The sequence below is a fragment of the Lates calcarifer genome, linkage group LG24 (genome assembly GCF_001640805.2).
Source record: "Lates calcarifer isolate ASB-BC8 linkage group LG24, TLL_Latcal_v3, whole genome shotgun sequence".
Classification (NCBI taxonomy): Eukaryota; Metazoa; Chordata; class Actinopteri; family Centropomidae; genus Lates; species Lates calcarifer.
Window position 1 is genome coordinate 12,033,951 of NC_066856.1, and position 26,639 is coordinate 12,060,589.

The 26,639-nt window shown below is 41.1% G+C and overlaps 1 protein-coding gene across 2 annotated transcripts; it reads right to left on the reverse strand.

The window, feature by feature from the left end:
* Positions 1–5,323: 5,323 nt before the first annotated feature.
* Positions 5,324–25,015, reverse strand: drd3 (dopamine receptor D3). 2 transcript variants are annotated; one of them, XM_018673848.2, is made up of 8 exons: positions 24,846–25,015; positions 22,568–22,900; positions 18,156–18,268; positions 15,857–15,993; positions 13,490–13,683; positions 9,644–9,709; positions 7,674–8,046; positions 5,324–6,524 (listed from the first exon to the last, which is right to left on the reverse strand). In XM_018673848.2, exons 2-8 carry the CDS (start codon positions 22,856–22,858, stop codon positions 6,328–6,330), a joined length of 1,371 nt encoding a protein of 456 aa, XP_018529364.1. In that variant the 5' UTR covers positions 22,859–22,900; positions 24,846–25,015; the 3' UTR covers positions 5,324–6,327. The 2 variants fall into 2 exon arrangements, with proteins under 2 accessions (XP_018529364.1, XP_018529363.1); XM_018673847.2 differs by having other exon boundaries at positions 7,674–8,049.
* Positions 25,016–26,639: the final 1,624 nt, after the last annotated feature.

The window sequence follows — 26,639 nt, forward strand, 5'->3', positions numbered from 1 at the left end:
GGCCCTTAATTGACTGTTCACACTACACATACAATGAACTGTAGTTGAAGTCTAAATGCTGCAGCGTGACTTTTTTTTTTCCAACATTCAAATGTCAGAACATTTGCCACATGTCCACATCCTCGATAGTGAGAAAACAGGTTCATTCTATGCATCTTGATTTTAAAGGTGTCTTATTCAAGTAACTCACTTTGAAAAGTCCTTTGAATGCCCCCTCGTATTTACCAACACTCTGCATCACCAACCATCTAGAACTAATTATATCTAATCATGCTAAATAGTTACCTCAAACTCTCAGTGCTACTTATGAATGTTAGTCACGAAACACATGGAGAACACTGTTCTCATGAGGCCTCCATTCCTCCTCGTGTTAACTCCTTATCAAAGGAGTAAGATAAATACGACTGGGGATACATGAAGAAGATGTAGACAGGGCCACACCCTTTCAAGGCTTCATTTACTAAAGAGCGTTCAGACATTGCCTGTGCAAGAACATATAGAAATTTGCATGCTATCAGAGAGTGCTCAGACTGCTGCTGGAGATTAAAAAAACACACAGTCCAGTCACGTTTGGTTTTAACACTAACTACAGAGAATGAACTGGGCAATCAATGCAGAATGACCCTGAAACAGAGCAGGATCAAAGACACCAGAACTCCTGCAGAATGGCATAAAGTTTTAAATTAAACACAAAAATATATGTATGATGGCTATAGCTCAGATTGTAGAGTTGGTTGAGGTGTCCTTGAGGGGTCAACAAAACAACAAAAAATGAATATTAGTATTTTATTCCTGGCAATGTGATGAATGCTTAGGAACAGATTTACATGTAACATCCTGCCACATCCAGCTGCAGAAGATTTTTTTAAACTAATATATATCAACCCCATGATGAAAATGTGACAGTGGCAGGTAGCACTAGAGTGGAACATGAAGAATAGAATCCATTCTTGATACAGAGATCACTAGATATAGTCCCTTTTCCCAGAAGGCAGCTGGTTTTAACATCTGAATAAACACAATTTTTTTACTGAATGAAACCTCCCACAGCTGATTACACAAACTTATTCCCCAGTAATTGGTTTTAAAGTTTAATAATGCAAGTGTCATCATGTATGTGTGAATGTGTGGGACACACTCCAGCAGTTGATTTGATCCTCTGTACTTGGTTTACATGTTACAGGACTTTAACCTTAACTTACCTAAACCTGTCACTGCGGGAACACACACACACACACACACACACACACACACACACACACACACTTATGTCTGTCACTTGAAGAGGGCATTGCATTGACTTACATTCATTCCCTGGTGATGTATTCTAATCTTAACTATAACCACTAGATGTCTAACCTTAACCTTTCCCTAATCCTAACCTAAAACCAACTCCATCTCCTCCAGATGAATATACTAGATATAGATATACTTATAGATATGAATTATAAATCACCTTAGCATTATGTAAACTGGACTGGTTCTTGATCAGATGCAACAATTTATTACATTTAGTCCCAGTGTTAATCTCCTTATCTATCTATGGCAGCAGCTTTTTGTCCCCAAATGGAAGGCAGTGAGCCCCCATTATTTGACTATGTGAACATATTTTTGCCTCCACAACATTAGCCTATCAATACAAGTGCAGACACACTGGAGACTGATGACAATGGACTTGCTGTCTCCTCAGGTTTGTTTGCTTCAGACAGGAGAAAGATCCAGACATATTCACTTCCAATATGGAAATCGACTGAGCAGCAAGCGAATTACCACCACCACAGACAGCACTGTTCAGCCAGTATATAACTTCACTGCATCTCGAGCATTCAAATTTCCACAACTCATTTCCCACTGCTGCAGGACTGGTTCCCTCCTCACACATGACCCCTTAACCTCAAAATGGCATCACATTAACAGTAAAGGCAGCATTTGCAGAAATGACAGTGAGCGACAGAGAAGGGAGGATGATTACCGTGCCGCTTTGACACGTTGGTGGGAGGAAAAAAAGTGGGAGGCATTGGTGGAAGGCGAGTGGGGGGTGGGGGGCTGAATGTCAGTCAAGGCATGCAGCCACCCCTGTCTGTAATCAACATCTTTATCCATCATCATTAGCCACTGCTAAGCACTGCAACTGCCTATCACATCTGTTCGTCCACCCACAGAAATTCACAAAGCCTCTCACATCCATTAAGACAAAGGGAAGAAGGAGGAGGAGACTTGGTATTTGAGCAGGAACTGGAGTTGTGGCACTCAACTTATTTCTTCTCCTGAGTGTTTTGCCTCATCGGTCACACTCATCCAAATCAGGCAGAGATTTTAGAAACCAAAAGTTGGCATTTGGAAACACACAGGAGTCCCACCACGTCTGGTTAATCCGACAATGAGCAGCAATCATTCAGGCAAGCATCGTCGTCCTTCTGAGACCTGCTGATAAACATGCAAGTGCTGCGTCGCATTCATCTCTCCCTCCCTCCGATGTGTCATCCCCAACTAACAGGGAAGCAAACATGCTGAGCTGTGCAGCCGAGCCCTCCCTCTGCCTTTCACTCATGGATGGGCTCCTTCATTTTTGAACCTCCCCGTACACTTACACCCGTTTACACACGTTCCATCATGCACGCCACGTAAATGCAGGCGGACACGATAGAGGTAAGTACCTGTTTGTGCTTGCACAGACATGCAGAAATCAGACTCATGCATGTCACACAGTAAATAATATAATCCCCAAAGCCTGTGTATGTATCCATACAGGCATATATGCATGAAGCTGCACGGCATATATACTGACAATACATACAGTATATAGATTAGTGGGGTGAAGAGAAAAGTCAACCCAGTTAAAAATCACTTTGCATTGCGTTTCATCTTGACATAAATATTCAAAGATATGATTGCTTTGAGAGCACAGAGGCCATGTCTGTTTCTACTTTTGCCCCACTCGCAGCAGGGGTTGAAAGAAAGTCATGTATGTTTGTTGGCTGTTCAGTTTGTCCGTCCATCACTTGGGTCCAGAGAGGTTCAACAACAGCTAGGCTCCCAAACCTTTTACCATGATTCCCTCAGGTATCAGAAATGAATAAATAAATGAAAACTCATAACCTGCTGACTCCATTTTAATTTTTTGTGGTTGTAATGGTAACAAAACAAGTTATGTGCTGCTTTACTGAAATAGCACCATCACCACAGGATTATTGTCTTTCAATCCTAGTTTTGAAGTAAAGCTCAAAAGAAGGCTACAAAGGAAGCTCTAAAGGAAGATTCTTTACATTTGATGGCATGGAGCTTCACCAGGGGAGTCTAATGCATGCAGAGCTTAACATCAAGACCTCTGATCCCCAGAGCCCTGCAGCTCCATGGAGGTGTTCCAATAAAACCAGTGGGAGCGCAGCAATGAGGACTCTGGACACTGTGCAGTGCCAAAGACTGAAGCTGAAACTCTGTGATGTGATATGCTTTGCTCCTGCACCTGTGTGCCTGACATGTATGTTGAAAAATTTTTAATTTCATTGAAAATGCTTTATTTTACAGGTTTGGAATTTCCTAATAATTTCCTGTCTGATAGTTTCCTAAAAAAGAGATTTCTTACTGATTATAGGGATTATTTATTTGAATGAAAACTCACAAACATTTAAATCCACATGAATTGACTACTTACTAGTTTAATATAAATTCCACTCCACGTGTTGAATTGTACAGCTTGCTTCTGGATGAACTCCTCATTTTGGGATGGTTACCTCGCCTGCTGTGCACTGACTGACTCTAGTTTATGAAAGCAATTAACTGGAAGTGTATCTTTTTATATTTTCTCTATAATTATCACAAATCATATAGCTCCTTCCAGGGAACCTCTTGGAATTAGTAGCAAATTATACTGAAATTACTGACTCAAAATAAAGTGCTACCGTTACCTTTTATTTGATTGAATCAAGTGTTTTTATCCTTGATATTGGTGCAGCGATCTGCCTCATTCAGCCTCAGTTAGAGAAAATTCTTGAAACAAGTCAACTTGTTTTGGAAACTGGTTGAAATTTTCTCATTACACTGTCAGGTTAAACCTCTTCCACATGAGCTCTCCATAAGCTTGCATTGCCTTTAGGACAAAATGTCAAACTTTGCACACAAGATGTCTTTTAATGTAAAAACAGATTGCCATGAAATTGGATGAGCACATGCATGCTCCCAAGGGGCTAAACTCTTTTGTTTTTTAATGACCCTGTAACCTTTTCTCTGGCAGTACTGAGGAGGAAACGTTAACATTTTTAGCCTTGCTGCTGGTGAAGATGAACTGCCATATCATTAGCCACTGTGAGGCTTAATATTCCTGCAATGAACACTGCAGCCTCTGGGGGTCCACATAGTGGCTCCAGGCCTTTTAGGCATTTGGCTTGTTTGCACTTCATTTGCAGTAAGAGGTGAATGAGTGGTTTTTATTTTTGTCCCTCAATGACTGCATGTAATCTAGCGGCACAAGTGCACAGCTGTGCAGTATTTACATCCTAAAATACCTCTTTATTTAAATTAATTCATATTCAGATTCAATTAAAGAGCAGAGAAGAACAAACACTTCATCCTATCACCATGGAATCTTAAGCTCATTTTGGTTTATAACCTTATTACAGCCCCGTAAATTTGCATTTATTTAAGTCTCCATCGTATTAAATATTGATTTCAGTTACATGAGGAGAGCAGGAAATCATGAACTAATTCTGTGGTTCATTGACGTTTTCCCTGTGATGATCATGTACTGGAGGTTCCTCGTACACCATAAATAAAGGCATGAGCACACACATATACACACCTGGTGCGTCATCATCATAAGCAGTCTCAGTGGAACGAGGCGGAGTCGACGCAATGGCACAAAGTGTCAGGGGAGCAGGTGTTTATGCCTCTCAGAGAAATAAAAGAGCTTGAAATGTAGTCTGAGAAAGACCGACCCCCACTTTCCCCTCCCTCCTCTAACACAGCCATCCACCTTTTTTTCCTCCTGCAGTCATCTTTGATCATTGTTCTTTCATTCCATCTCTTTCCTTTTTGGCTTTTCTCCTTCCCACTCAGCTCTCCGATCATCCCTTATCTGGCTTTGTTTTTTCTCTCCAGATTCATCCTCCTTCTGTGTCATTTTAGCTTCCCTTTTTCTGTCTCTAAGTCTCCCAATATCCTGTTCGCTCAGCTTGGATCTTCTTGTGTTCTTCCCAGAAAAGCCACTAACACTTTTACTGTCCGGTATTTGATGGTATCTTTCATCACATGCGACAATAAGATGTATACATGCACACAAGAGCTGTGGATTATTGTGTACAGAGAGATGATTCAAAAGCTGGAAAACATTTCATCCTTTTTTTTTATTTACAACACACTGCATTGAATGCATTGTCCATGACAGACCTACCCACCACATGGTTCACAATCCTGCTCGATTTGTTAAAATCGCAAAGCTCTTGCCTTCATGAGCGCTTGAGAAGCGCCAGCAGGCAGCTCTAAATCACCGGGAAGTTTGCCATTAAACAGACAGTCCCTTTAAAAAACACTGAAAATGTTTCCACTGTGCATTACATCAAAATCTCACTTATTATTTTTTCAAATTCTAATTAATCCACATGGCGCACAATGCCTCCACGTCAATATATATGACAATCTTCAACATGATGTGACTCTTGGCAAGGACCAACATGACCTTTCAAGCACATTTCAAGTGAATGGCTTTGAATTCTGATTTGTGCATGCGCAGGTGAATAACCGATAGTGATAATGATGGAGGAGGGGGTGAGTGGAGAGAGTGAGTAACATCAGTTAATCCACACAGTGCGATGGCAGCTAAGCCTCAGGACGAGATGGCCTGCAGGTCTGAGATCAATTTATCAGCCTTTAAAGCTCCATTTCCCAAACTCACATCGATCAGAAACTCCCGAACTGAGGAATTGTGCCAATGAGCAGTACACATACTGTACAAGACGTATCCACAAGAAAGTCCAACACCTTGTGCTATCAATAAGACTGTATGCATATGAACATTTAAGTCTTATTCGAGAAGTAATACTGTTCAAATGGAGTCCCAGCCCTGTTGAGGAATAAACGTTTGAGTCTTTGTTGGAGTCAGAAGAGTAAAATTCCTCTTTTGTTAGCATTTATTGCATGACACAGTGTTGGTTCATTTCCATGCTTCATCTTCGCTGCCACTGTATAACTGTAGGACACAAAACAAGTTTGTTTCCCTTGACCATGACCAGTGTTCATCTGCGGTCAGTGTTTGGTAAATGCACCATGCCTGAGTGGTAGCATGAGTGCCCAGCCTCATTTCCATTTTAATTTCCTGGCATGCCTCCGTCCTCAGCAGCTGAGGATCTTGATGAAGGCCCGCCTGAACTCGATGTTGAAGGTGGTGTAGATAATAGGGTTGAGGGCACTGTTGACATACCCCAGCCAGGTGAAAGCACTGTAAAGTGCAGGAGGTACGTAGCATGTCCTGCAGTGGGTGTTCAGAATGTGAGTCACAAAGAAAGGCAGCCAGCAGATGAGAAACACCCCTGGAGCAGCCAGCAGAGCAGAGAGGTATGGAGGAAAGACAGTGGGGAATTGAGGGCATAAATGGGACAGAGTATTGGAGGTAGAGAAAAGTAAGTAAGAAGAGCAAGATGATGAGTTGTTGGAGAAACATCAATGTGAAATGTGGGTAAATGTGTTTATAGTGTAAATATGAGGGGGAGGAGGAGTTGAAAAGTGTGAAGATGATGGATAAAAGAAGAGAAAAGGAGAGAAAAAAAGAAAGAATTCATGTTAATCACGATCACAATTTGCTAAACCCTGAACTGCAATTGTTCAGTCATAGCTTAGAAACCAGAACCAGGCAGGTCTGTTGAGCCTTATGGTTGAAAGGGTGTTTATGGAGCAGTAGTAACTGCATTCTGTGTGAGAGTTTGGATGGTGGTGTTTTTTTTAGACTTTATAGATTAAACATTATGTTTATCTGCTTTAATGTCATTTGTGTGGTAGTCATATCCAAGTCTCAAGGTCACCCAGCAGGAGTCAACAAGACATAGTTTATTATGTATACGCAACAATAAATGCTGCACCTTGAAATCCTATCAAATTCAAGGACTTCAATTCTGGTCACAACAGCCCAAGAAAGCAGTGGGTCATTTGGCTGAAAAGCAGATGGGAAGTGGGCTGGACTGAGATCATCCTGTGTGTGTGCACCACTGTTTTCAGTGACACCAGTGTAATGTAATCAGACACCTCTGATTACATTTTTGTCAGCGAGATCTATGCTGTGCCAGAACTAACTGGACTGGGCTTATAGCAACCTGGCTGATAATTGGAGCGTGTGGAAGCTGTGTCAGGAGCTACAGCGTGTGTTTGGACACACACCGTGAACCCAAAGCCAGCCAGATTTTTTTTGACATTTCAGCTTGGTTTATTGTGGTTCTGCAAATTATGCAGCAAGTGCACATGGAGTAAGCAAATGTCCTGATACCAACACGGTTTAGGCGAAAGAGCAGCACAGGTGACCAGGTACATATGGCAACAAAGTCCATCAGAAAAATATTAAGTGAGTTGAAGCGGTATAAGCAACTCGGTCATATCGGACATTTATAAAATTGCTTGTATTAAGTGTTACCATGACATTTATAGTTTCATTTCTTTAGGTTATCTGACTTAAGACAGTCTCTACTCACCGAGCACAATGGCCAGCATCTGAGTGGCCTTTTTCTCACGAGCGTGCATGCTCCTGAATCGTGGATTGTTGATATGAGAGTGAGGCATCGGCCGCAGTGACGTGTGTGTCCGTCCATTGGATAGATCCTTCACCTCGCAGCTCATCCTGATGGGAGGCCCTTCGTTCTGGTTGTTCTCCACCACCTCCTCTTCTCCTCCCTCCTGATCCAGATCCAACTCTGTGCGGCCGCAGGAGGCGTGGCTGATGCTACAGTAGTTCTGCATGTCCACTGGAGGCAGCATTGAGTTCTCCACCGGTCCTGTCTTTGGGCGTTTGCGCCACAGGCATCCTGAGAGCAGGGTGGGCTTGGAGGGACCTGATGGCTCTACACTCTGCTGTCAGAACAACACAAATATCAGGAATACACAGTGAGAGAGGTGCCTTACAATCACACATATTTAAAGCATAAAATATTATTTGATTAAAGCTGTACTAATCAATGTTCCTTTTATAAACAATCAAATGACTAATGTGCAATTTGAAAGGGATCTGTGGTAATGACAAACCAGAATTCAGAATTATCAAACAACTCTGTTATTCCCCTCAGCTCTATAGATTGTTTCAGCGTCTGTCAAATATAGTTTTCTGGCCTGCAGCTTAAAAGGGGCTGTTTGTTTTCTTTGAATGTAGGGAGTGGGGCTAGTGCTTCAGCATAGTTATTACAATACAAGCTAGAATACGCTCTGACAGTGTTGTTCTTCAGGCAGACTGGCGCTACAGTGAGTCATTATCGAAGTGCGAGACAGCATGCTGCTTACAAATAACTCCTTTAAAGTTTGGTTCACTCACCGCTCTCATCAGCCTCATTTCCAACTGCAACAAACAGCACTTTTAGTGAGAAAATCTCTGATACACTGCACTGTCCAGCACCACATGGCAGACAAAGTAGCTGTGGAACATAGTGGAGCAATTAGCTGCTAAAGAGTTGGAGATTTTCCTCTGGAGCTGGTTAAGACCAACAAATCAATTAGTACAGCTTTAAAGTTTGAATATTAAGTAATTACTCTACACTGCTTTACCTTCCTTGTTCTCATAAACGTCTCCTCAATTGTAATACCTATTGAAGGAATACCTTCATTTTATCCTGTTTAAATGGTATTCAACTAAGCCTAAAAAGTGGTGAATAAAAACTTGGAAGATATGAGTGCTGTTCAGAAAGACTGAAAGCACCTCCATCCAAGTTTCTAAATCACAGCTGCACAATTGGTATTCAGCACAAATCCAAAAAATGTGACTGCAGTATTATTACCTGTAAATACAATATTTTATCTTTTTATATTATATCTTTTATTGCCTGTTCATTGATCTCTTGTACCAGCAAATACTGTTCAAAAAACTTTTCTTAACAAATTCAGCAGCTACAGCTCCAATGAGCCTTTTTCCCTTTGGAGTAATAAGAAAGAGTCATTAACTTGTTTTAAGGATTGTGCAGTGTGTATTTCCTGCATGGCCACAAACATAAATTTTCATTTTCATAGTCTTTTCTGACTCACACACTCATCTCATCACACGTTTTCCTCTGGGGAAAATTACACATTGTTATTCTCTCAGCCTTTGAGCAGTCTGTGGATTATGCAGGTGCTGCAGTGCATCAGAGCTTTGCTCAGCTGACTAGTGACCAGGTGACGCAAGGCATCAAGCCACGCTTCAGAATCACAATTTCCGGGCTCCTTCTCAGAGCCCTGGGCAGCGACCACACAGCGGAACGAAGAACTCAAGTGTGCATGAACATATACATGGACAGACCCACATGAAAAGCTAAAAACAGAACCGCTTTGCTTGCCACCGTGTCACAATACGCCAACACAGTCAGTATGAGAGTTAGTCAGGAATAAGGCTGCAGTGCATCCAGCAAAACTAGAGTGCTGAAAAAGATCAATTCAAGAATCTCATGGTTGTGTTGGATTACTAGTTTAAACTGATACTTACCACTTTAATCCTTATAGGTGACAGGTCTTGCTTCGCCTTGGGAGTCTCCTCTTGTAGACAGGTCTCCTAGGGGATCAGAGGGAAGTTCAAGATAGAAAATATTTGCCAGAGAAAACCTCAGCCCACTCTCATACCTCACACCCATACCCCATCAGTCTACAGGATGATAATCTCAGTGCAATTTACTTGGAAACTCATTGATTCATCTTTATTCATCTCAGATGACGTGTTTATTAAAATTCAAACAAATCTCACTAAGTGTTCCCAACATAGACAAAATAAATCAAGGGAATTAGAATTCATGTCTGTTATGTTTTCAGTCACTCTCACTCCTGAGCTAAACACTGCACAACTCAATTAAACACAAAAATAATCACCTTTGAAAAAACAAAACTACGCCTTCTTCATATCAAATGTTCCTTCAGTTAACTGAGTCAGAGTCACATTTTTCTATTAGAAATCTCTCAGCCAGAACTCCTCCAGGACTTGGATCTTACAATGGGTGTCTCTTCCCATGGATGAGATCCCAAGCTGAGCCTCAACCACAACCAATTATCTATAACCTGCTGTTAAAATAGTGGACTTGACAGCAAATCTGTGTGCGATGAAGGGGGGAAAAAAAAAAAAAAAAAAAAACTGGAGTGAAATGAATCCAACCACATTACACAGGAAACTCCTGGATGTGCCAAAGCTGGTCAAGTTACTGGACTGAATTATCTAATTGTGTCTTTTTATACACCATATTTTAAAAATAGGGTAGATACAGATGCACTGAGTATGACCTGACTGTCGCCTTGCCCGTGGTTATTAAGATAATGCCATCATTTGTGTGATAGATGTAACTGGGACAAATACTGGAGTGATGGATGTGATCAAAGAACTGACAGCTGGTTTGGACCAAAATTCAGATTTGCCTTGTAATGAGATATCCACCATTTAAAAAACAACACCCCCCTTGTCACTCAATCACTGATAGTAAACAAAAAAAGAGGCCATAAGTTTTTAAGGAATAAAACATTTATGGTCTTAGTTCTCAAAATAAACAGAGTCTGTCTACATTTATTTGGAAGTGTCAACAATTTTAGTTGAAGTTGGCCATGCTACAGTCCCTTTCGACTTAGCTGTACTTTGTGTTTAGTGCTAATTAGCGAATGCTAGCATGCTATGATAGCAGGCTCGTGTTAGCATTGTCATATAGCAGCTATAGCTAACAGCTATTGGCTTTTTAAGGACAAAAACATTGCTTAAGAGCTTGGTTCGCAAAATAAACATAAAATACGTAAGAATATCTATCTGGAAAACGATTAGTTTTCGTTGGCTGTTTTGATTTTATATATTTTATTTTATCGAGAATACAGCTGTATACAGCGTTGCTTGATTTACCCGCGCTAGTGTTAATTAGCTAATGTTAGCATGCTATACACCGGGCTGTTAGCCTTGCCATTGTAAGCATGTTAGCAGGCGGATGTTAGCATTATCACCTACACACTTTATGTTTCTTTCTTTCAGGTTTTTTTGCTCAAAAACTCACATGTAGTGTTGCTCAAAGGCAGAAGCCAGCACAGATCACACTCGTCCTGAGGAAACTGACTATTTTTAACTTGACAAGCCATTTTAATTAAGAACAACTTCAGCTTTACACTGACAGCAGTGTCAGCTACTTACAAACCGAGCTGCGCCATTTACATTTTATCTTCAGCCTGTGTTTATCTGAGAGACATATTGCACTCAGTCTACATTTATAGAGTAGCTAAAATAAATTCACATGGCTTTTCTCTCTCTCTGTTAAAGCAAACTAATATTCCTGAAATTCTACTACTAACATCTCCTCTGAACCTTTACACCTGCATGTGACTGAGATAAATTAATGCATGAGAAAAACTGCTTTTACTGTGGCAGTTTTACCCAGTGTTTCTAAAAGCATCACTGTGATTACACATCACATTTTCTCCTGTAATGGAACCAGTTATGAGGCTTTGGGGGAGGTTTTGGTCTGTGCATACTGTGAGAGGGTCTAACAGAAAACTTCCAATATAAAGGTGAATTGTAATTTGCAAGTCATTACGAATGTGCATAATGTGGTAATGTGGGTGAATGTGAATGAGGGCAAGCGACTTTATCTACTTTAGAAATATCAAGAAAAAACCTTGGTTCTACAAAGAGTCTGTTTATTAACTGAGCTAAAAATAAAAAATAAAAAATAATAAAAACACTTATTCTGAGCTTGACCACTGTGCATTTTTAACTATACAACCACATCCAAAGGGTTTATAATGGTGGTTGATATTTTTCTCAGTATATCACTTTTTAATAATTCACATGCCACTGTCTAATGAATACAGTGGCCCCTAAGGACAAAGCACATACAAGAGCAGAAACATTACGGGAAATTCATTACAGTTCCAGGAATGCAACAAATACCAAATTGCATGCAAATGGGGGAAACACATGCAGCAAAAATTGCTGTAAGTGGTACTGAATGCAAGGGAAGTGATGGGCTTGATTCGGAAAAGCAGTGATGTACCCGACATATTTCACTAGTGTAGTTTCATTAGTGTAGTGTGTATATATATATATATATATATATATATATATATATATATAGAAATGTAACATAGGCCGCACTGCCTCTGTTCACTAAAATGTGGTGATAAATCATGTTACAACCTCAAAGTCCACAGAGGCAGCGCTGATGTTAAACTGTTAAAAATATGTGTATTTATTATGGATTCAGCTTTACCTTCAGACAAACTGGCAGCAACGAATATTGTATTTCAACTCTGAGACAACATTTTATCTTCCAAAAAAGAATAATAACATATTTCAAAATGTTACGGATGTGAGAGCCAGTGGCTTACAGAGATAAGACTGTTCTCCCCGGGATAATGACAGACACTGACCGGGCGGTCATCCTGGGAGCTGCTGAGATGACCACTGGTCTGGGGGGATGGGGGCTGTCCTTACATCACCGAAAGACGTCAGAGCAAATTTCCAGACAGACATTACTTGGATAAACGCACATGTTTGAAATCTAATTGGTTCGTTTGTTACTATTTGAAATGTTGCTGCTTATTCAGATTGAGCCCATCACTCCCCCCAGTGTTTTCCCTATTTGTATGTGTTTTGTTGCATTTGTAGGATTTCTGGATTTGAAGCATGTTTCTCGTAATGTTTCTGCTTTCTCTCTTGTATGTCCTTTGTCCTTTGGGGCCACCGTAAATAAGACATCCTTTATAAAGGTTTATGAGTTGGAACTAATGGCTGTAATAATGGTTAATACTTTGCAGCGGCCAGGTTTTTAAAAAATTAAAAATTAAAGTCATTAGTAAGCCAATAATGAAGGGTCAAGAATTTCTAATAAGCCAACTGAAAGTAGCTTATAAGTGTTAGTTAATAATTAATAAATGATACAAAAACCATAAGGTCAGCAGTTATAAATGTTAGTCATTAGTAAAGAGTCAAAACTAGAGACACATTAACATAAGTAGTCTGCAGGTGTAAATGTTGATGAGTTATTTATAAAAACTGGTTAGAAAAAAACTAGATGGCTTGCAGCTCATTTTGAGAAGGTCAGAGGTCAAACTGTCCAAGGGAACAGACTTCCTGATGAATCAAGGATCTAAAAAGCAAATCAAATGCTGGAGAGGGAAAACTACCAGCCACAACCAGGCAACCCAAAAGTTGTTTTTATTTATGGCAAAATTTATTCATAAAGCACTTGCTAATTATTTATTAACCATTAAAAAGCATTAGTCACAATGTATCAATCTTTATTATAGATGCCTCATTAGAGAGTCGTACCATAAATAAAAATAGAAGGATAGGGAATTAAGATAATGGGCTCACCACAGACGGCGGGGTCGAGCCCGGCTGGATCTTTCCGCTGGCTTGGCCGAAGGCGATCCTCTTCCGCCTCATCCTGAGGAAGACGTAGATGCGGATGTAGACCAGCAAAGTGACGATAAAAGGCAGGTAGAAGGACACCACCGAGGAGTAGATCACAAAGTCGGGGTTGGAGATGGAGCACACCATGGGGTCATCTGAGATAAAAAGGAAAACATCATTATGCAAAACAGCATGGCCAAATAAAAGAGACAACCTCTGACCCTGACGCATGCCCTCCATCTTGAAAATGACCTCCATGGACATGGCTTGTCCTCTTTCATATTCTGTGTACATACTCATCTGTACAGTAGGGCACGCATACATACATATAACAGGCATGACTACGAGATGGGGGTATGATTGATTTGACAATAATTGCACCATAAATTTGAGACCATTTGACATAATAATAATAGCACAGAGACCGATTTTTCAATCATAATTCCAGAGTTAAACATCTATCAGAGGAGCTAATGGTGCTGTAAATTGAAGTGACACAGGGTCTGACCGCAGCTGTGAAATGCATGCTGCATGTCAGTGGCATGAACAAACCGAAGTGATTTGCCTCCCCCTGGATGTTCCCCTAGATCAATACCACATACCTCAATACACAGAGAGATGGAAACAAGGACGGACAGATACATTATATTCTATCACCTCTCCACACCACCTTCAGTTTTTAGACTGTGGGGCACTTACACAGCATTTGTATTGTCGAGCAGCTCTTTTTCAATCCATTACTTTGAAGATATGCTGGACCTAAAGTGAACCCATTGATCCCTTCTTCCAATGCTGATGCATGGTTGCATACTGACAAAACAGTGGGATTCCAGCAATCACCAGCCATTGTTTTGCAATGATTGTAAGTGGACTAAACCAAATGCTTGTATCTCAGTAAATAGCTTTACATTGTGTCTGACTAATGCTCTTAATTGTGTGTGAGCAGTCATGCATCCGTGCTGCTGGCTGCTGAAATTAAAATAGCTACTGGTAGTGTCTCTCACATTTCTCTGTCCATTTTTTCATTTAGTGGTGAATTATTAGTGTTCCCACATCACAAAGGCTAAATATGGAGGACGTGTCAGCAAATTTTCAGTTGTGCAGAAAATGAATAATCCCTATAGTATCCCTCAGAATCATTAGAGACACTTGTGGGAGATGACGCCATCTCTCCACCCACAGTCACCTCATTTAATCATATTTCAATGCAAGCAATATTTGAAAATGAAAAAAGGGAGACACTCTTTCTCCTGACTCCCCTTCCAGTCCTCCTCCACCTCTACCCCCTCCACCTTTACATAACGTATATTTCTAAATTTCAATATCTGTTTCTATAGAATCACAAACTGTCGTGTCTTTTATATGGGGGTTCCAACAATTTATTATTGTGCCTCAATAAAGTTTGGGGACTTAAAATAGATAGATTTACAAAAACTATTGAAATTTAAGGAGTATTGGACAAGTTGTCCTAACTTCTAGTCTCCATACGCATCAAGGTCTAAGAGCACTGTAGCTTACATTTCCTGCACTAGAGCTCAATAATGTCTCGTGTTATGCTGCAGTAAACAGGGTTTCCATCACTGTTCATCACTGTTTCCAGCCATGTGTCTAAATTAGCTCCCTTTGTTGTGTTACTTATTTGCAACAGCTCCCTACTAAGTGAACCCACATGCATACAAATTGGGTATAGCTCCTTTTTAAAATAGCTGAAATGAATGTATTAGTGTTAGTATTGATCTTATCAGGCTGTAATTGACAGCAATGGTGGCTCTGTGCCCATTTTGCCAATGGGTTATTGACAAGTAGCAGAAATAGAAAGAAGAAGTTGAAATTGCCAATTCATATACGACTCTGAGACTGTGAATGGACCCTGCTCGGCTGCTTTTAGTATCAACTGAAAGGTTATAAGTATTAGTCTGCCTTGTTAAAAGCCCATGTCTTTTAAAATCAACATCCCCAGGCTCCCTGTTTAAAATCTTAATTACCAGGTCCAAGTTAAGATAACCCCAAAAACATTATGAGTAGTTATTTTCTCAGACAGAGAAGGCCACAGCAAACATTATACAACATTTTCACAGGCAGAGTAGCACTCCCCATGTCTTGTAAATTGACCCTGACATACTAAATTGGTGGAGTGCACCTTTAAATCCAATTTTAGGTTAATTTCATGTCTCACTGCTGACCCTAAATGACAAGTAGACTGAATTTTGACCCTGAATTTCAGAGCAACACGGTGCCTCCGTGCCTTGCACTCAACTTTGCAGCTTGCACAACTTCACTGGAATACATCTGGACAGGAGGAAGAAGTCTGAACGTTATTGAGCTGACCTGTGGTGTTGAAGCCAAACAGCAGGGGACAGGAGACGGCAAAGGCCAGGACCCACACGGTGGCAATCATCGCAAAAACCCTCTTCCTGGAGCGATGGGTGGTGTTATACAAGACGGGCATCACCACTGCTGTGTACCTGCGGACACACACACCGATTAGAGTCTGTCCAGCTTTGAAAATGTGTGTCTACAGGGGACAGGTGGTGACATTTGAATGAAGAGGAAAGTGCTGATATAGTACAGTAGAAGGGAATAATTAGAGGGAGGAAGAGAGCCCAATTCCCTGAAAGGAATAGGGCTTTGGGGATGCCAAGAAATGCACTGCTGAGAGAGAGTGGACATGATAAAGACCAACAATGGAGCAGCAAACCAGGCATTTTTATTTAGAAACAATTTGGGCATTCAGCAATAAACCTAGAGGAGCTTTGATTTAAGAGTTAATCAGCACTCTATATACCAAGGGTGTATAATGAGCCCGGGAAAACTGGGTTCTGTATTGGCTCAGAAGAAGCAGCAATTATGCTGGACCCCCAAAATGGATGTGATGTTGTGTTGTTTAGAGCCAGATAACTGCCAGGATTGTTTATCCTCATCAGACTAATTACTCCAGTTCCTCTCTGGGCAAAACGCAGGGCAAAACCCGGAGCCAAACAGACACAGACGTTCACTAAAAATATTCCTCCCTTGCTCGCTTACTACATCTTTACCCTCCTCCCATACCATTGTCTGGTTAAATAAAAGCTGAGATGAGAAAGCGGAGTGGTATAAAATAATTCTCTGCACATGGATTATTGATCAAGTGCTGTTTTAAGTTACAGTCTCGAGTTAAGGATAAAAACAAGGCTCTTCGGCTCCAGTCGCCACTTAAAACACAACCTCTACTGTGAGCGCTCCCACAAAAGACACTTCACCTTGAAGTTTGATGCAACAACTTCCTCTCCTGTGTATTTATGCTGACTTTGGTTTGACTCTTCCTCTAAACAGGCGACAAATCTTCCCTGTTATCAAAGCAACGTTTGCTATGAACTTATAAATAAACAGCGCTGTCACAAAGGTAATGCAGGTGTGCTGTACACTATCAATGCCCCCGGTGCCTTGCATTAATTTAACACCTCACAAAGCATGTGATACTGTACTGATGTTGTTGACTTGTCTAATAATCAATCACAGAGAACCACGGGGGCTCTAAAAAACATCATCTCTCTGAAAACAAATTATGTATTGTACACAAATAACTGCAGGATAAACACATATGCCAGCAGGTGTGTATCCAAATGCAGTTAAAGATACAAAACACACTAAAAGTGTTCATGAAGCACTTGTCGGCCAATAAGACTTGTAAAAATTATACTGTTGCTGCAAAGTCAAATAAATGAGCCGCTGACAAGTATTTTAGAAAACATCCCTATAAGAGTTTGAAAGGTTCTGAAGAAGCCAAAGTTTTAATATTTTCTTAAACTGCTGAGGAGTAGAAGGCCTTCAGACTGATAGAAATAAGAAAACACTGGGTTTGGGAATCTTTTACAGGACACAGCCTTAGCTGTATTAACCTGTTAGGGGGTGAACCTGGAACTTTCAAGGCCTTTGCCTGGTTGGTAATCCAACTTTACACATTATAACACTATTATCTTATGGAATAACAAATGCAAAGTCTTACTAACTGCAGAGGAAGACAAATACTCCTCCTCCATACATGCTGAACAAATAGATCCCTCTGGTTCTTATGTACTTTATTCATCGTGTGGAGTTGAACTCTCCATGCCTGCGGGTTGTAAGTTCAAAGACCCTGGAGAACTATTAAATATTAACTGTGACACAAGAAGAAAACTAAGCAAATAAATAATGTAAATACTTGATGCACATCTACAGGAAATGTTCGCACTGATGCTGCCCATCCTGCTTTAATGAAAACATGATGCACGGCAGTTAGATGTAAACGCCTAAACCTAAAACAGTAAACCTCTATGTACCTCCACACTATGCATGAAATCTGCTCATTGTTATATTCCTCAAGGTCAACATTTTGTCACACATGCACAGAGACTTGCATCTATCAAGAGGATACAAGCAAGATGGGAAAACATTGTCTTTCTCCAGGAAGTTTTGAAATATCTATGAGCTGAGGTGAAGAAAAGAAGACGACTTGGAAATATGGAAATCTTATGGATGACATTTATGCTAGGGATGTCATGGCAACGTCTGTAGTCATACACAATAACTGCAGCGAGGAAGAAACACACACACACATACACACACACACACACACACACACACACACACACACACACAGCACACTCACCTGTCAATGCTGATCGCACACAGGTTGAGGATACTGGCGGTGCACATCATCACATCCAGCGTGACAAAGATGTTACAGTAGAGCCGGCTGAAAAGCCAGGCGCCGCCGACCACCTGCACAGGACAGACAGGCAGATTAACAACGCACACGTTTCTCTTCCCCTTCTTCACCATGAAGTGTGAAGCACCTAGCAAGCGCACACATGAACGCACACACTCGTACATGTGATGGAAAGGCAAAGAAGTAGGAAAAATGTGAACATAAGAGGTGGTTTTTCTCACCTTAAAACATAAAAAAATGAACTTTCATATTAAACCCTATGTATTAAACTTAAGCATTTATGCTAATAGGGATAATGATTAGGCTAATTTATACATTAATTAGCAAATATGTTGAAGTGGTCAAGTTAAGAAGTGATGATGGCACCATGATGGACGACAAACACAACGTTGTAAGCATGTAATGAGAAAGCGTCGAATCGAGGGACCGTGTCAAACAGAGGGTCTCATTATTCTCAAGGGAATTTCCATTTCTCAGAAAGGACATTAACCCCGAGCTAAAACCAACAACACCACAAACTCCCACATCTCCACCTCTACCCCCCTCTCCAGCAAGAGTCCTGCTCAGACTGACAGGCTTTCACTTAGGCCACATAATGCTCGATAATAACTGTCTGACAAAGATAAATGGGACCCAGGCTCCATTGCCTGACTACTGAGACTCTTAAATCTGGGGTGGGAATATACGCCTACCTGCACAGAGAGGCGGCAGGCACACATGGGAATATGCACGGGCACACACACACGTACAAAGATGTAAACAGACAGAAGTCTCTCTCTCTCTCTCTCATAGACCAGAGAGAGATGTTACACATACACAGAGAAAAAAAAAATACACAAGCACATTTGTTTTCTTATACATACTAATGTGGAAACAGTCACTGTCTTTTCCTAACTTGGAATAAACCCTCCACAACCTCAACTCAGATCCTAATCTTAATCTCAGCCTTAACCCATACCCATATATAGCAATTTTCTCTGCAAATTTAACACATAAAAATGTGTAAACATATCATGGTTAGTACCATAGTCAGGGTTATTTTGTTAATTCGTCTCAGAGAAAACATCTGTAGTCTGCAAGCCTGAAGCAAAATCAAGGATGAAGTTTTGAAAGATGTGGGCGTTTTCTTTTTTTAAGATTATCTTTTGGTCATTTTATGCGTTTAGTTGGCAGTGATAGTGGAGAGAGACAGGAAATGTAGGGAATCAAACCCAGGAGCTGAAGGAACCAGTATTTTTGGAGCTGAACCCACCAGCATCCTGTCCCTATTCTATACCTCAAATTATTTCTGAGTAGGATCTGAGTCTGTAGTGTGTTCACACAGGAGAAGAGACAAAAATAAGTATATATTTTTTTAAAAAGTCAATATGCATACTAAAAATGTGTGGTTTATGAGTGTTCTGTTGATTCACTCTATTGATCCACAATCCTCTGCAAAAAGGAAAGAGTGGAGCCTCACAGCTGGAGAAAAAAATTATAAGAAATGGCAGGTGGTTTGAGAGAGCTACAGGAGTCAGGAAAATCAGTATTATATCTTCAGAAAAACATTGTTCTAAAGTACTCACAAGTGACAGTTTGATTGACATCTGGTGGGGCATTGTAAAACTGTTGATTATTGTATACTAATTGCAATACTATGACAAGTAATACAAAATTGTAAACACTCAGTTTTCAGGGATAATGATCAGCATATATCAGCCTCTGTAGCACTTGATGAAAGCTCAATACTGAGTCCCTGCCATACCCATTTAAACTCCATCTTAAACACAGCATCATGCAGTATGCACACAGCACTTGTTTGTACTCAGTCACACAAAAGGACTGGGGGACACATGTGGGTACATATTGAATATCTGTGAGCAGTGTGGGAACATAATGGTGACTCAGTGGGGCTCTGCAGAAACTTTGTATGGGTTTGAACATATGTAATCTATGTGTGCTGGATATCTCAATAAAAAGACACAGCAGGACTAAGACACTTGCCTCGACAAAAGTTGTATTCTGTCAGATTCTTCTCTATTCTGTGAAAAACACCCCTGATAAAATCTTAGCCCTGAAAGAGAGGTAACGTCTGCACTACAAATGGAGCTTATTCCCATAGTCAGGTCATACATTTACTGAGGCTGAGCAACATCAACATTTAAAATGGATTGCGGAGGGTGAGTGTTCAGTCACCGCTGCCAATACAACCACTTTCTTCAAGTGTAAGTCATAGATCAACCATCCAGAGGTAAGGTGGCTTGCTCAAGGGCACATGATTGCTACCTACTGAGGGCGGAAAGATCGAGTCATTTTTCCTGCCAAGACACGCCTGTAGAAGCAAACCAGCCACCCTCTGGTCACAACAAGCTAATCCCCTGTCCTTCAGATTACAGCACGCAGGGTGATGGAGCTCGCAGTGCCAGTCCTGGGAGTTAAAAGTCTTTGCCTCTAACTCTTGAACTAATATGTTTTTTACCCAGCCTTATCCAAGACATTACTGACCTTTGCCTTCTCGCTAAATTAATGAGTATTGTACTTTTATGTCATGTTATCTTTTAATGACCCTTTCCTAATGAGATTGTAAGTCTCCCCATTAAATCTGGAATGAAGAGTTCCACTCTGATATGAAAAATGTAGCACATGCTCTTACAGCATGACTGCCTGCATGGAAGTTGAACTCATGACTGAATCCCGTCGAGGTTCCTGGCTACCTTAATTTACCTTTCATGGGATATAATCATCCTTAATTTGTCTTCTTCTGCACACTGAGTGTTTTTTTTTTCCTGGTTGACCTGCTGTTGAATCCTCTGCATACTGTGAGGAACGCTGTATTCTGCTGACAGTGAGCAAACTTTGTGCGGCAGGGTCGCTGCTTGTTAAACATAACTGGACTTCAACCAGATGATTTTTAGACCTCCTGCAGGTAAACACCTGTCCTTGAGCAACAAACTTGGCCTCCCCAAAACTTCAAGGATGCTATTTTACAAACACACACGCCTGTGTCCACGTGCTCATACAAACAGTGCACCACTGCCGTGGATTTTCAGTGTGACACCGCATTGCTTTTATGAAATGTGGATGCCTGAGGGCCATGTGTGCTGGTACTGTTAATGGAGAACAGCAAGTGGCATGAAGAGGGAGGCGGAGGAAATTAACAATTAGCAGACAAACCATGTTTCAGTAGTGAACAATCTGTGAAGTGCAAATAAAAATTAACACCAAGCATAAATAGCAATTTGCCTTAAAGGTCAGATTAAAATGAAATTCACAGGTTTGCAGTTGCTTCATTGTAATGTGAAGCCGATTACCTCCAGCAGATGAAGTCATAATTTGTTAATATTCAATACGTCCTTCACCAATTATGTATAATCTACATGAATAGTGAATTGCTATCTACGCTGTCTTTCATCATCATTACTGTCTTCCTGTCACCCACACAGTTGTCACTATGTAATAAGCTCCAAACGACCCTCATCCTTTTTCTCTCTGACTCTGCCTTCTTTTTTGGTTGCAAAAGTCTACTCTGTCTCCCATGCAGCCCTCCGTCCTTTCTCTTCCTCTCTCTTCTCCTCTCCAGTGTCAGCTCCTCATTCACTGCCACGCATCTGTATTTCAATCTCTTTCACATCCTCTGGAGCTCTGATACTCCCTCTCCACTTTTTTCCCCTCAGAGCTCTTAATCAGTGACTCCCTAGTACATGTACCACAAGGGATACATCTGCAGTTGCCAGGGGGTAAATGGAAAGATTGTGGGGTAGCTCAAATAAATAAATAAATAAATAAATAAAGACTGGTTAGCGAGTAGAGAACTGGACATCGTTTGCTAAAAGTAACTGATGTCAGCAAGTTAATGATAACATTTAATACTTCAAATTAATGATAACAGTGAATAATTAGTTAAAAGTACTGAAAAATAGTTGAAATAATTCGCTGAAAAAAGTAAGCAGTTGAAATAATGCGTTAGCTAAAAGTAACAATGAATAATTAAATTAATTAACTTAAAGTAATTAACAATTGAAATAGATAGCTAAAGTAAATAGATAAACAGTTAAAAAATAAAAATAGTTGAAATAATCACATTAGCTAAAAGTAACAGATAAACAATTAAGATAATTAGCTAAAGGTAATTAATTAACAGTTGAAATACATATAGTAAGTAGTGAAATAATACATAGCTAAAAGTAAGATAAAAATATAAGTAATAAATAATTAACAGTTGAAATACATGAAGGGTGGTGTCAGGACGGGGTACTTGAGCTTATAAAGGGGTTGAGGGGGTACGTCAGACCAAAAAGAGGCTGGAAACCTCAGCTTTAGACCAATGCTCCTGTGTGCTGACATTCTGTAAATACACACTTTGACCTCCTCACCTCCAGGTATACAGCCCAAGGCATGACCAGTGAAGCCACCAGCAGGTCGGCCACAGCCAGGCTGACCACCAGGTAGTTGGTGGTGGTCTGTAGGGAGCGTTCCCTCAGCACAGCCAGACACACCAGCACGTTTCCAAACACAATGGCCAGGATGAGCAGGGAATACAGCATGGCGTAGTAGTTACGATCTCCCTCGACCTGCCCTGACGCCTCCGAGCTCTCATTCCTCTCGTCCCACCCGTGGCGGTCTGACTCATTCCAGAGCCGTTCTGCGCTGCTAAACATCGCCATGGAGATGCCCCGGTGACATGGGAGGTGATATGTTCGGCAGACCTGCCAAAGGAAAAGAGCATAGTTTGGTGTTTACCCATCCATCACATCACCTCTGTTTTGGATTCTCATGCAAACGCAGATGTAACATTTCTCACTTCTCATTAGTCAGATGAAAGTGCAGTGTATTAGCCATCCGATGATGGTGGCAGCATCATTTCAGGTCAGAGGCCTACTGGGAAACATCTCCTGGCTCCTAGCAACAGTAGTTAGATGAACTTCTAAATAAAACGGTTTAAACACATCCCAGCAGTAATATTTCTTGCTCTACATCACTGCTCTTTGCTGCACACTGGCATAAGTGTTTCAGTTTTCCTGCTGAATGAAAAATGGGAGCTCTACGGCTCCTATAGAGTCAATCAGCTCTGTAAAGACTCAGCAGAAATTAATGCTCTTAACAGCAAACTTCATCGACATTGCAATGTATTTATGATGGTTCCAGTCAGCCTTTCAAATGTATCCCCTTCCTTCCTGCAAATAGCTTTTAACACAACTAACAGAGAGAGAAACTACACAGAAGAGATGGTAACTTTAATGAGAGGCTGGCTTCGTGCCTTTGAGCAGTGTCAGTGAGGTTAGCTCATCGGGGAGGGGTAATAAGTCCACGCTGCCACCCTGAGAGGTCTGGTTGGCTCCGGTCCCGGGCTCTGCTCCTTACGCTCCATCCCTCTCTCATTTATTCCCAAACCTCCCTATCTGGCCCATATCCAGATAACAGCGCTGTGGTAATGCTCACACCTGTGTCTAGATGGTAAACAAACTGATCCATCTTAGCCAGCTTCCCTCTCTCTCTTTCTATGACAGAAATAGGGAGAAAGATACTGAAAAAAAACAACTAGGGACATATTTAGACCTGGCTCAAACCCAGGAGGCTTTTAAAGATTTCCTCGGTATATAATTTCCCTCAGTTCCTCAATGGCTCCAGTATCATGTTTTTGTCCACGAGAGGATCTTGAAGAAGCAAAGCCATTGATACCAGTCACCTTGAAGTCTCCTGATAGGAGAGCTGCAGTGAGTTTTATCACAAAATTAGCAGGGGCAGGTCAGGAGGAATGTATATCATAAAAACATCTGAAGAAAACCACATCCATGCACGCACGCATACACACACACACAACCTTCAGTATATACACACATGAATTTTTAGTCTGATGGCACTGGTTACAAGCTTGCACGCAGCTCCCATGAAAGGTTTGTGTAATAGAAAGTGCTTATTGAAACTGGTTTCCCTCTTCACTCTGTGGTCCTCGATCTTAAATCAGCCACCACCTGATCCTTCTCCCATCAATCTGAAATGCTCCCACCTCAAAGTGTGTGTGTTAAATGGGCATTATTGGACCCTTACATGCACAGCACACACATGCATGCCCACAGATAGTCTAGTTTCTGGCTCAGAGTGTGTGCTCTGAAGCCTTGAAGGTGGATGTACAGTAATAAGGGGAGGGGGTTTAACTGTATCTGACTACATGAAGACTTAAAGACAACTTGGGTACATTATCACCAGGATAATAATTAACTGTGGATCAATTAACTGGAGGTTATGCGGCCAGACTGGCAGCAACTGATTGTGTTTCTCCATTTTTCTCCATGTCAATTTGAAATCTGGAAATTTATTAGGCCTGCAGCTGCCAGGGAATCATAATTTGCGCGAGTCAAACCTTAATCGAAAAATTCAATTAAAAGCCATGATAGGAGCCCGTTATCACGCTTCAACAAAGATTGAGGTCAAATATAGTCCAGTAACGCAGAGAAATAATTACGCAGATTTTTTTTTGTCATAGTATGACCTATCAGAGCACACACAGGATGAAACAAATAAGAAACAAGGCAGCAAATGATAGAAAGCAGAAAAAAGAATAATTGAAAAGGGCGTTTAATGATACTTCAGCATGTATGCGCGTGTTTTTTCCCTCCCCTAAGCCATAACAAAGTAAACAGACTTCCATACCTGTTCCTGTTTCCCAGTGAAGAATTCATCAGATGCCGTCGAGGAAGAGCATCATCCGCGCTGAGTTAAAACTTGTCCGGTCATCGCGTCCGGCGCTGCCGAGGCGAGCGGGAGGGAGCGCTCGGTGCCATTTGCGCGCGGGCGAAAAAAATATTGAGTGTTGTGGGGGAAGCTCGCTGGCGAGTCTCACCGCGCGCGCTCGCTCGCTCGCTCGCTCGCTTACTTCGCCAACACCCCCGAGCCCACCTCTTCCTCCCCCCTTTTCCAAAAGCTCAGTGGCTCCGTGACAGCCGGTAACCCGCGTGTTGAGATTCTTCTTCTTCTTCCTTTTTTTAACTACACTTTTGAGTGTCGCGCGCATACCAGTCACACTGGTATGCGCAGGTGGTGTCCCCCTTTTGCGCGTTAAGTGATGCTGTGGTAAATGAAGGTGACCACTAACTACTAACAAAACTACTTTACTTGCAGAATATAATAATTTTCACTCGTCTTTTTATGATATAAGTTATCATATCTACACGAATCGCGTTAAAACCCTGCCTCGTGGCTGTTTTCCTCAGTGTGACCCTGAACCAGTCTGGGTCGTGCTTTGCTGGAAGTGACATTCGCATAAAAATAGCCAAATGCTGGCCTCATAAAACAGGACCAGTCAGACCCTACAGAGCGTAAATTAGGTCAGTCTGGGTGTAGGTATGGGAAAAAATGTATAGACTGACACACTGTTGTGGCTCTAGTATCCTATGGGTCCATTTCCAAACCCACTCTTACACTAGAAATGCCAAAAAAGGAAGAAAAAACCCCTCAGTGGCGATAAAAAGTACCGGGAGCTTGTGTCTTATATCTCACATTTCCAGCCAGTGTGCTTTGTTTTGGTATCTTCTATATGGCATTTTAAGATAAGCATAATAGGCCCTGCAGGATCTCCTACAGCACATACCAAATAAATGAGAACAAACCAATGTACCAAAGGAAGGTGTTATTTATTTTTTCTGTGAACCAGTTCCAACTTGAAAAGGAAAAAAAAAATCAAATTTTATTGAGTAAGAAATTTAAGTCTTTTCTGAAGCACTTAACTGTATTTTCATTCCTGATTTGGGGTTTTATCACAACCTTAATGTGTCACCACAAGGCTCAAGTTTCCAGATATTTTTGTCTTTAAAATGTGACCGACAGCAAAAGCATAGCCACAGTGTAGATGTTATTACTCAGCCTACTCTTGATGTGGGATTTTTAAAAGCAGTAAGCAGCAGGAGGTTGATGACCTGCCCTATGTAACCGCAGCAGCTGACAAACAGCCCTAAACTGCTCATTTTTCACAATCAACCTGCGGTTACTTTGTGTTTTAACTAATGTAAAGTGTCCAAACGTCCTTGGTGCTCATTGGAAATTTGACCCATCCTTCTTTTTCCACAGAAGCACGCCAGCAAGTATCTCATGCTTCTGTGAATCCTAATCTTTATACATACTGTAGCTGGCGTGAATCTGTACGTTTGGAGCTTGACAAAACTGATGGCATGTGACATCCATCACACATGCTGAATTTTGACTTTGGGCGATATTACGGCTCTAAACTGCCTCTCCACTCGTTCAATAAATCCTGATTTCCCTTCCACTCCATTTATGTACACTATGCAACATTCAGACGATCAATCTCAGTCTCTCCCTCATGAATGGAACCTTCTGAGAATGTGTGGATTTTTTTTTCTGAAAAGGCTACTGCCTCACTGACTTGGTGATTTATAATACAGACTTAAATGTGCAAAAAACTAAAGGTGCTTTGGAATAGAAGCACGT